This window comes from Anas platyrhynchos, chromosome 2 (genome assembly GCF_047663525.1).
Source record: "Anas platyrhynchos isolate ZD024472 breed Pekin duck chromosome 2, IASCAAS_PekinDuck_T2T, whole genome shotgun sequence".
Lineage (NCBI taxonomy): Eukaryota > Metazoa > Chordata > Aves > Anseriformes > Anatidae > Anas > Anas platyrhynchos.
The window spans coordinates 135,539,568-135,551,863 of NC_092588.1; the positions used below are offsets into that span (position 1 = coordinate 135,539,568).

At 41.3% G+C, this 12,296-nt stretch overlaps 1 protein-coding gene across 7 annotated transcripts in view; it reads right to left on the reverse strand.

Annotated features, from left to right (window-relative positions):
• AKAP9 (A-kinase anchoring protein 9) overlaps positions 1–10,433 on the reverse strand; it is a 109,933-nt gene extending 99,500 nt beyond the window's left edge. For all 7 annotated transcript variants that reach the window (XM_072033643.1, XM_072033642.1, XM_072033640.1 and 4 more), the window contains exon 1: positions 10,192–10,433. In XM_072033643.1, coding sequence (XP_071889744.1) covers positions 10,192–10,239 — 48 coding nt within the window. In that variant the 5' untranslated portion in view covers positions 10,240–10,433. The remainder of the gene's footprint in view (positions 1–10,191) is intronic.
• Positions 10,434–12,296: the final 1,863 nt, after the last annotated feature.

The window sequence follows — 12,296 nt, forward strand, 5'->3', positions numbered from 1 at the left end:
TTTAAAAAGCAATCTTTTCCAGTACTTTGAGACCTTCTGATGAGTAGAAGCAGAGCCTTGCTGATGACTGCAGCCTTGGTTGTGGTTTGTCAAACCTGACTGTAGTTTCCAGGGAGTCAGGGTAGGAGGGAGCCAGCTGTTTCTCAAAAATCATGAATAATGTTTAGAAACCTAAGAAACACAAACACACCTGACTGTTTTGAAGAAAACTGCAGTCAGGCAACTGCTCCTTCGTGTGGGATCCCATTCAATACTCCACTCCTTCAGCTCACACAATTCATTCTTCCAAAACACATTCTACATAGTCAACGGCAGATTCTAACTTCAAAGACAACCATATCTTGAGTACAGTGCTTTAAAGATGCAGAGAGACTGAGGCACCTAAGGACACACACAGAAAGAATCTGTTTCTAAAGAGGCTTTGTCCAGTCTTCTCAATGAGCTAATGCAAGAAAACTTAAATCAAAGAAGCATTTGTCGTTTCTTGTTTGTGTTGATGCCTCAAGAAAGGGGCTGTAGTCTGCTGCATATTTTTCCTGAGCTGCCGGACTCCTGCACCCCACAGCAGTGCATGTTCTTCTTGTCTCCTGAACTCTAACATTTAGTCTATATGCTAAAGGAAGAAGAAGAGTTTATTAAAGCTTAGCTGAAAAGGGCAGGAGAGAGTATTTATTGCAAAAAAACATCAATTATTGATTTATTTTGAGTAAATATCTACTGCTTATATTACCCTGAATCTTGTAAATTCATTTTTTTTTCTTACTAAGATATATATATATATATATATAAAATAGCAAAAAGCTTTTTGCATTTATGTAGAATGCATCTAGCTTTTTTCTTCTACTTTACATGTTTGTTTTTAATTATCTGATATAATTTTTTTAAAAGATCAAAAGCCAAGCAAACTAATTTAAAGGTAGAGTATGCAAAAGAATAGAATAAAGCACAATAAGACCTACATAATTTTGCTCACATTTACTTTCTCATTAAGTAAGAAATCTGAAAGGAAGTCTTTTTTGATAACCAACACAAGCTTATCAGCTTTTTCAAGCTGACCAGTGACATGAAACTGATACCGAATTTGAGAGGTTACATCCTTGGCAACAAGACAATCAGCTTTACAGCTACAGAGCAGCAGTTTAAATTCTGTTCAAGGTAACCAAGTAGTAACAGAAACTTCTTGCTAATAAACAGAAGTGATGCGATGACATCCAACCAGTTACCGAAAGCAGTCTTTTCACAAAGATTAGGGTTGAGACTTTCAAAAGAGTCTGGAGAATTTAGATACATTTTAAAGAAAGATATTGGAAGAAGTTCTGGCTACCTCTGTGCTCTAACTCTAAGTAGAAACTAAGTATAGCTTTAATTTTTCTTTTTAAAATAAATTAAGGTTCTGTTTTTTTTTTTTCTAACAAACTGTAAAATACTTAGAACAAGTCCCACTCAGCTGTACTTCATCATTTCCCTCCCCCAGTGTTTATATTATTTTTATATGAATTCATACCATGTGGCATGTCTGGTACTGAATGGACGGAGTGAGAATAAAGCCCCCAAACACAGTAGGTTTGTGAGAGACAGCTCTGCGAGGAGCCGAGCAGATGTAAGGGAGGAACCAACTGCACGAATTTCATGCTCAGTATGCAAGACTTGACAGGCTTATATTATTTTGACAGGCTTATATTATTATTTATTTATTTTACACACACACTGTTGAATCATTAGATAAACGTGGGCTCACAAAGGCATTGATACTGCTCCCAGGATTCCAGACTTTGTCTATGAACTTAGCTTTTTTTTTTTTAAATGCGAAACTGAGTTCTGAGAATACATTCCAAGTAATGAAGAAGATCTAGGAAACTCATCCCCCTTTGACGAGTCTTGAATCAGGTTTTCCATCCTTATAACACACCAAACTATGCTAGCTATTAACGAACATAAAAAGACAAGGTTTTCTTACTGCTATGAAGCATTACTTGTACATAGGATAAATATCTACCACTACCTTTTAAAGGAAAATACATATTCTCAATGTATGGTACTAATGTTAAGTCAGCTACTTCACTTAGACAACATAAATGGGTTTGGGAACATTTCAATATTTTTCTGCTGTTTTGTGGTTGGACACAGGAGACTTCCTCACAGTGACATAAAAGTTCAAGGACGAGCAAAAGCTTCAGAAAGCAAAACTAACACAAAGAGATAACCATTTCTGTTAATTCACAGCTTACCAGCAAAGTCAGCTTTGAGTAAGTTCTTTTGCAACTTTGCTCATTCCCTGTAACACCCATTTTATCAATATTTGCACAGAAACATACTCAGTCCCAGAATCCCATCTCCTCTGCGAGTCTCCTTGGCTCTTTAGCTCAGGATTGTAGTTTTAGATATAAGCTGTAATTTTGCCCTTGCAGTACCGTTTTCATCAAGTGCATGTTCTCCCCTGGAAATATCACCAAACAGTATACAACCCCTTTAAAATTATTATTTCTCATTGTGGAGAGTCTTAAAATTTCACCAGGTTTTGAGGTTTAGGAGCATGGGCCACAAGACTTTGTTTTGTGATGATGCAACATCTTTGGGTTATTACAATTGTGGCTTGCTCGCTTCCCATCATGTTCCTGGGCTTGGTGTTTGGTTTCCAGACTCTCATGCTCTTCTGCCCGGCTGACAGCTACTGAACGTGTTCTACCTGCAAGCTTCTGGTGGTCTCTTCATGCAAGAGGGGAAAGCAGAAAGGCTGACTGCATACTTCTAAGAAACCAGTAATTTTAAGAAGACATTTTTATGCATACTTCTCTCCTTTTTCTACTGGCTGTAGGAAAAAGTTTACAACATCACATGTTGGCCTCTCAAAAAAAGAAATGTGGAAAACGCAGATTAAAAATTCTTTTAAGAAACGGGAAAACAAGAGCCATCAACACAATATGACGTGCCAGCACTTTGCAGTCAACATGCAAGCACTTCATCATGATAGATTTTAAGGTCTCTTTGCTTTGTTTCAATAGCGAAAGACTGCAATTATCAGATGGGTTTTACAGAACTGTGATCCCATGTCTTTGCAAATTTGAAGCATCACATCAACTGGTACTAGTAACTAAATGATTTCAAAACCAAATACATAAGAAGTACATTGAAGTCTCTAGCTATGGGGCAGAGATTTAAGACAGCCCTTTCAGCTCATGAAGCAGGATTCCCAGAGATTACGTTGCTAGCACACAACCTTATATTGTAAATAAGGCAAATTAACAACAAAGTTGGACCTACTTCAGAAGCCTCTTTTCTTTTGTCCTCATTTTTATCAGATTTTTCACTATTATAAACAGTAAGACATTAGAGTAACCATATGTTAATCCGCAGTTAATATCTCTGTAAAGGAATATTTAAAAGCACCTACCTGTTAGGGCATTTCCTATTGGGGGGGGGGGGAAACAAAAACACCACCACAGAGGGGTTTTTGGTAAAATCTACATATGTCAAAAGGCCTTACACTTCCCTTGAAATATCAGATGTACTTTATAGAAAGCACTTTAGAAAGAATTTGTGGTCGTGATGATCCTGCTTATTTCCAAACCAGTATAAACAAACAAACTTGTCTAGACACTGCTCTACCAAGGGAAACAAATGTTGCAGTCACCCCTGTTTTGCTTTTGCAACACCCCTACAAAGAAAATAAGCAGTTGGAAAGCAGACCGTAACAAGGGAGAGACTAGTACCAAAACAAAGAAAGCCTTGATTAGAAGAGCAAGTTTGCGCTTTTTTTTCCTCTAATTCCTTTTCTTTACACATGAAGCAGCACGAAAATACTTGAAATTGCCTTTTTGCAATGTAATTTCTTGTTTCATAGTGCTTCTAACAATATTGTGCTGTCTTATTTCTCAGTTTTTGTGAAATTGAATTAATGACCATTCTTGAATTAATGACCATTTTTCTCTAAACTAGGTATAGAACAAAGGTTATTCTGGAGAGCTGCTTTGTTCTGAGGATGCGAACAAGTAAGTGATACTTCAAATTCACTCTACCTTGCATCACCACTACAAGGAGAAAGCTAGTTTAGAGCTCTGAATAAAAGGGTATAGCAACAATAATATTTAGAACAAATAACCAAGCCCTGTATCAAAAGCTAGGATAGATCTCTGGGGTTAGTGAAATGGGGCTCAAACCTAGGAAATAAAAAAAAAAAAATTGAGAACATGCCCAGAAAAAGGAAGAATCCTACTAACGCCAACTGAAAAAAAAAAAGGAGCTCTAGACCAAGATTTCAATTCAAGTACTATTTTTATGAGGACCCAATAAAGTCCAGAAGAAATTTGAACACAGTGGAGAAATATTAAACTTACTTTTTCTTCTTAAAAGAAAGGAAAAAAGGTGAAAAAAGACTGCAGAGCAGGTAGCTCTATTATCCAAGCGAACAATTCAGTTCTATTAAAAAACCTAGTCATACCATTTTTTTTCTGCTAGTAGAAGTACAATTCACATCTTGAAGACTGTTTCACAGATTACCTTTCAGCTTGATATCTCCTTCAAGCTTATTCATCATCCCAGCAGCAATAAATTATCCAAAATGCATTTACATCTCAGATGTATACAAATCTTTCCCATGATAAAACGCAGAGATATCATCCACTGTGCCAAACAAAAAAATGAAGTCATGCACAGCAAAGAAACACCTTGGTTTTTGTTCCTCTCTCACCTCTTGGCAATTTCTGCCCTCTCTGCTTTTACTCAAGAGCTTTAAAACAAGACATTTTTTCTCCAGGTGACGTTCAGTCCTTGTATCTGTGGTTCTCTGCGGCACAAAAATCGGTCCTTAAGCTTACTCATGTTCATAATCAAAACACACAGAGGCAATTCTCCTGCCATACCACCTCCTACTATTTGCATTTAGAGTTGACAGAGATGCAAAGGTGAGAAGCAGATTGAAACAAAAGATTAAGAGGAACGAGGAAGTGCAAATTCAGAAGGACCTAGGAGGACAATTATCTTCACAACACAAAAGAGGAACGCCTAGGAATTCGGCAGCATCCTGATAGGTTTGTGAGGACCTTCATGTGTAAGAAGAAGGTTGCCCCCAACTAAAGCATCTTAAAGCTCTTGTCATTGTTACAGCACTTTTTCATAGCCTTACTGCACCCTCCTGCTTCTTTACAGATCCACCCACATCTGTTGAGCCAAAGCTCACCCACAGCTTTCCAGGTGGCTCCAGAGTTAGCCTAGGTTCTCCTATGGTTTCTTCCCCTCTTGTCCACTAATTAGTACACAGCACCTCCACATACAGATCTAGCCCAGCATCATTTCCGTTCAGCCCATAAAGCTGCTCTCCTCCATAGTTTATAAAAAGGGAGAGTAATGCCAGGGGCTTTATGGTGAAATTAGCACCTTATGATATGGTTGAATATGATTTCTTATTTTGAGAGAAAAGTTAAGTAAGGAAGCATGGACTGAAAAGGAAATCCTTCCTTCCAGGATTCTGCTTAATTGCTTTTGGCTATTAGAAGTTATTAGAAGCAGACAGGCCATAAACAAAATGAATAGTTTGCACCTGAAAGCAAAAGGCAGAATGTTAGTAGGCCAGCTCTTTAATGAAATGTAAGGTTTAAATGTATTTAATTTGTCTTCCATGATGAAAAGCTCATGGTAACCAGTAAAACACTGCCTTTTTTCCTCCTTCAGTAAATGACAGGGAATTTTAAAGGGCTGTGTTTTACAAACACAATCTGTATGTTAATTCTTCTGGAGGTTTTAAATTAGACCTTTAATCACTATGGTGTGTAATCATTCCATGTTTTGCTTAAGTCTTAATAAAAAAGAAAAAAAAGGAAAGAAAAACTGATGAACAGCTTCTCTGAGAAACCCCAAATTTCTCAGTCTGAAGACCTCAGAGATGACGATGTAAAATCTTTTTTTTTTTTTTGCCCTCAAGAGAGTAACGTATACGAAAGCAAACAGCAAACATTTTCAGACACTTATGCAATGCTGTTTTAATTATGCACATCGTTCTCATCTTCAGCCACCTGAAACATTCACACGCATGACCAGAAGACAAAATATGCAATTATTTCCTTTTACTATTCAATTTGTGAAGATAACTTCTCAAATTAGTTACACAACCTGTATTACTTGTCCGCTGAGTGCCATCAGCACTTCCCAAACAAACTTCACCGTTCCGTCTGCTCCATGATTCACTGGCATAGATCAAAAGCAGTCACACCGCTTTTTCTGCACTCAAATATTGAACTGCACCAGACAGTTCCTTATTTCTTCAACAATTGCATGGTTTATTCAAACACCACAGCAAGAACGTATTATAGACATATAGAGAACTCTTGAAAATCAGGGCGTTAAATAATGTATTTCTAACATTAGAAGTGAAATTCTAGACCAACCTGAAACTCAGAGAGTTTACAAAGTAAATGAGTGTCTTCCCCTCACACACCCCTCCTCACACTGAAAAAGCATACAGCTAGGGAGCGTATTCTTTCTACTCCCCCTTCAGTATTGTAAAATGGACCCTTCTTCAAAACTTGCTGTTGATAGCTTCACATCTCTTAGTTTCACCAGTTGTAATCGCTGTGTGTTTCATTGTGCTGCAGAAGTACATGGCAAGAATGCTTCTGTCAAATTGCAAGAAAGTCTGCCTTCATATATAATTATATATTAAATAGAAAATAAAATCATAATCTTAAAACCAAAAGATTGCCAAAATATCTACTTTCTCACAAGGGAATCTGAGACCCTGACATGTTCATTCCAAAGCTAGCAAACTACTGCTTATTGATTTGAAAGTTGATCAAAACAGTGCAACATCCTGATAAGAAAGTGAGATACTAAGCTGCTAAATAAGTACATAAAATTAACAAACTCAGCTCCCATAAGCAGTATCCTCTTCAATGTTACATGAGATTTCCAAGCAAACTGATACACACACAGGCATGAACACACAGCATGCGCACATATAAATACCACACCAAGATCTTCAACCACCATCCTCTCTTGTATTTTGCAAAATCAGGTGCACGTACACTATTTGAGGCCATTGACAATATCCCATAATCTCTAAAGCAAGGCACATAAGGTATCTGATTTTTAAGTTCACTGTGTTTTGGGGCACTGATCAACTTGACAGAGTGCATCTGTATTTCTGTTGCTGGCACATCTTCACTCTTCCACCTTCTCTCACAGTCAGCCCTGTTTCCCTCAACCAGCCGGTCTGACAAACACCTTTCCTGGAATCAGGCAAATGCTCTTCTTGCTCCAACATAATCAGTTCAGCATCCAAGACAAAGAAATCCACAGAGAGACCATTTTAATGGGCGAGGGAAACAGACATTTATTGAGGCTGGGTTAATATCCAGTGCGTTTATCTTGTGGCAAAGGACAATGGATGACTACAGCTCTGGAAAAGGGAGCATGTAATTTGCTAGGTTTGACTCCATGTCTCCTTTGCTTTTGTGGGTTTGTAACAGACAGAACAGCAATTCATGCTGCAACCGTTTCATAACAAAGGATTGGCATAGTCTCAAAAAGTCAGAAGGTACACACAGATGTTGGTGAGCCTATCAAGAGCTTACTCCATTTTCCAGGTGATGTACTGGGGAAGTTGAGCCCCATTCTGCCAGCCTGGAGTACATTTAGCACTATTCGGTCAAGGTGAGATTCACAACACAGCTTCTTATTTCCAAAAATAATACAAGAGGTCTGAAAAGAAACTGCCATTGCAGAAAACATATTTCTAATATGCTTCTTTGTAGATCTGTGTAGGGAGACAGCATCTTAAGAAGACATCAGGAAAAACAAAGCTGACACAGAACCAAACTTCACAGCTACTACCCAACACTATAATCAGAAAATAACCGCATGATTGCTTTACTGGAAGCTCATATTGCTTAGAACACAAGTAGTGAGACCTGGCACTACATTTAGAGGAAAAAGGCCTAAGAATCCAAGTACCTTTTTAGAATAATAACTTCACTGTTAGCAGTGCACCTACCACCTCCATCGTACCTACTAGGCTCTTTTACTGGCCTGCCTATTAACAACATTCATTCCACAGTTTATGCAGTGTCTTATTTACATTTAAAGTTTATACTATCATGGAAGAAGCATCAAGGTATCTGAAGTATAGCAATGCCTGTGCTTTTAGCACAGCAACAACACATTTTATTATTTTTTCCAGCTATTTAAACAACATCCAGTGGTTAGGCTCTAAAGTTTTTTGGACGCTTGTTGCTGTGGTTTGCAGAAAATATTCAATGGAGCCAAGCAGTTTTGGGAGGCACGCTGATCATGCTCCTGTGAATGTGCTTGTATCCTTGAAAAAGAGAAAGGCAGCTGCAGGAGCAACTCCTACTTCCATTCTCTGCTAACACAATTTCTTCTTTTCTGCCTTTAGCAGTGACACTTGTCACTGGAAGACTGAGACCTAGTCTCCACAGTACAACACATTTAATTACACTATTCATGTGGGGGAAAAAAAGAGAAAGAAAGAGTGTGAAGGGTATAGAGAATGCCAGTGAAAAATCTGAAATACTAACAGTGCTTGTCATGTAAAGCACATATAGCTTTAAAGAGTTACAATGACTTCAACCACAAGGGAAGTTTAAAAGAACAGAACATGAAAGTCTTCAGGGATGTATTTATAAGAACATCCACACATTTCAGTCAGAAAAGGCTAGAAGGGCAACAGCAATGACGGAATTCCTACTAACAGTAAGTAAAACATGCACACGTCTTTTCTGAAAGCTAGCAGGAATGCAACAGCTTCCTTCTTGAGCCCCAACTTCTGGTTCGCTTTTCAGAAATTGCCACTAGCTTTCTGTGCTCATACCAAGCCAACAGGAACAGAAAAATGTAAGTTCTCTCGATAAATTATTCACTGTGGTTTGTAGTATTAGCAAATTTACTCCATCCATTTTCTTTGTGAGCTATTTCCAAGTATTCTACAGCAGAATTAATTTGTCAACCTGGGTGCAGCCGAACACAAGGCTGCCAGCACTGCTGATCTGTCCTGGTACCTTTTGGTAGCGCCGCTGTACGTTCCCTGCCCATGGCTGGGGGGTTGGAATTAGATGATGCTCCAGGTGCCTCCCAAATCATTCTGTGATTGCATGGTTCTGACGATGCATAAACACCATTCTTGCTCTAAGCGTGTAAGAACACCCTATATAAACGATCTAAAAGAGTTTGCTGCTGTACCTTTTGAACAGCGTTTCAAAAGAAACAGACACACCAGAGTTACAAAGTTTTTGTGTAACACAACATAATGCTTCCCTGCCCAACTACGTTCTCTTTTTGATGGACTGTATAGGCACAACGATTATGGTATTTCACAGTTTTATTTCACAGCTTGCCTTTTCGCTGCTTTTACCACTGGTGACCACTACCAAGCTGTGTGTCTCCTCAGTGTGGATATTACAGGCTTACAGCGCTGCGAACCCTGCCACTGAGCAGTGGCTGCTGGAAGGAACCAGACAATAGCTGGCATCAAAAGGCTCCCTCTAACCTCACCTTACCATGGCTGCCGTTAATTACCTTGTCTCCCTGACCACACCAAGGCTCTCTCTGAAGGCAAGAGGAGGTTCTCACACTGTGGGGTGGCCCCATGTGCAGCCCATGAGGCAGCACCTGTGGAGCCAAACCAAACCAAAGCCAAGCCAAGCCGAGCTGGTGCGAGGCTGTGGGCTGGCCTGGGACCCCGACAGCCACCGGGCAGTGACAGTGGTTGTTGAGTTATACCCCTCATAACATAACCCCTCATGAGGGGTTGAGTTATACCCCTCATAACTCAACAACCACTGGGTGCCCCTCACACAGCCCTGGGAGCCCGTAATCCCCCCTTCCTAAGAGGCATTAGCAGCACGCTGAGACGCAGCTGCCGGCTCTGCAACCCTCCGGGAAGCCTCACAGGGAGTCTCCTCGGCTTAAAAGGCTCGGGGGCGAGGCGGCGAGGAGCCGGGCTTCGCCGCCACCTGTGGCGCTCCCCGCGACGTGGCCGTCCCCGGCCGCGGGCTGGCATGGAGGAAGGGAGGGAAAGAGGGAGGGGGACCCGGGGCAGTACAAAGCGCACCCCGCCCCCGAGGCTTTGTTCGCCGCGGGTCCCCGCGGAGCCGAGTCGAGCCGAGCCGAGCCGGGTCCCCCGCCACAACCCCCGTCCCCTCCTCGGGTCCCCGTCCCCGCCCCGCCGCAGCCGCCCCGCACCTTGGCTTTCCCAGCCTCCAGCTTCTTCAGCCGCTCCTCGTCCTCCATGGCGCCTGTGCAGGGACAGCGGCGCGTTACCGGCGGCGGGAGGCGGGCCCGCTCCGCCCTCAGCCGGGGCACGCAGCCTGCCTGCGCCGTCCCGTCCCGTCCCCAACCCGCCTCACGGCGACGGCAGCGGCCGCGCAGGGGCCCCCGGCGCCGCCATCTTCATCTCCACGTAAACACGCGGCCGGGGAAAGTGACGTGGGGATCGCCCGCTCCTCCTCCCGCCGCCATCCCTCCTCCTGCCCTGCCCTGCCCTTCCCGGCTGGGTGGCGGCCCCCTGCCAGCCGCCTCTGCCCCGCACAGCCCCTCCTCGGAGGGGACAGGCGGGGGCTTCCTCGTCTCACACCTCACACCCAAACACGAAAGTCTTTAATAACGAAAGCCTGAGCCAACAACCTCATAGTTTTGCGGGTCTGCTGCCCTCCGCTGCCGCCCAGACCCGCCCCCCGTGGCTGCGATGCTCGTTTTGGTTGCTTTAAGTGTTGAGCCTACACCTGGCTCCTGCCTCTTCCAGCGTGGATCTCGACCCTGGAGAAGCAAGCACAAGCTTTCTGGGCGTGTGTCACATTGTGTGGGGATGCCAACAAAGGATGTGTAGTCCCCCGTTTAAATTAACACGCTCTCGTCGTGTCAGCGAAGTGGCAGTAGTTGTGTTAAAATCACCATGGGGAATTTGGCACACAGCAATTAAATGCAAATACAAATGCTCTACCTCACCCTTCGATACAAAGCAATGTTCTTTGTATTACCTAATTATTACAGGTTATTGTTTACTAAACGTGTGACTGGCCTGGCTAATAGCGAATTTGCCCTGGGTGTTCACGATGTGCTTTTTCTTTCAGTTACCCGCGAAGTCGGTGCCATTTCTGGTGGGGTGATGAATGGCACCGGTTTACACATTCCTGTCAAGCCTTTTTTGGTTGGTGTCTAGCAGCTGCATGTGAACAAACACGTGCTTTATTCTGCATTTGGAACCAGTCTGCTTTAATAAATGCAAAACGCAAAATCTTTCTCAATGTATTTAGATCCCAGCCCTGCTGATCTTTTTAACACAATTCACATTTTCCACTGAATATATATATATATTTAAAAGTAAAGTGTATGTGCTAAGTTAGCACATATTCTTTCTTTACTTGAGCTTTCCAGCAGACCAGACACACTCCAAAAAATGCCAGAAGAAAATAATATTTGCACAATGTTACCAAGTGCAACCAAGATGAAAAAATATTAGGGCTCCTAGCAGCAAACTTCTGTGCCCATGTTACTTCCAAGTAAACTAAACCTAAAATCAGAAATGTTTAAGGATTCCCTTCCTAAAAGGTAGAGCATTTCACAGAAAAACAAACAAACAAACAAAAACCAAACAAACAAACAAAAAACAAACACTGAAATAATCTGTTAACAGATCAGTACATGTATTGCACATTGGTGCATTTAAAAAATGATGTCCCCAATCTGCAGTTGAAAAGGAAATGAATACCGTTAATGTCAAAAAAGGAAAACACCAGCAGGGAATTGGCAGGGAATTACAAATGTCTGCACTATACTTTGTTCCATATTTGAAATAAGTGTGCGTATCAATTAAAAGTTCTCAGACTGTTGTTTCACTATGGGAAAAGCATGTTATAGAACAAAAAACAGCACATGAAAACGAAATTAAGAATTAATTAAAGAGGAAACATTTTCACAGAAATACAAATTTGAGTTCTTCCCTTAAAAATGTGTTCTAAGGTTAGTAAAATAAAGCACTTTGTGCAAAGTCCCTACAAATGTTTTTTTTTTTCTTTTTTTTTTCCCAGCAATTCCAAAGGCCCAGAGACCCCTGAGGGAAAATTAGATCACCTTTTTGATACAAATGACATTCCTCTTGGGAGATGGAGGCCACCATCACAGAACTACCTGCTAGGTGTCAATGAAATTTCACACACACATGACACTATGATACTAATTTCTTAATCAGTAAACATGCCATTTATAATTACAAACTCCCCAAATCCCATAATTAAGTGGGTTCTTGAGTTTGTGCTAAGGATTGATGGGCCTAATTTTCCTCTCACAGG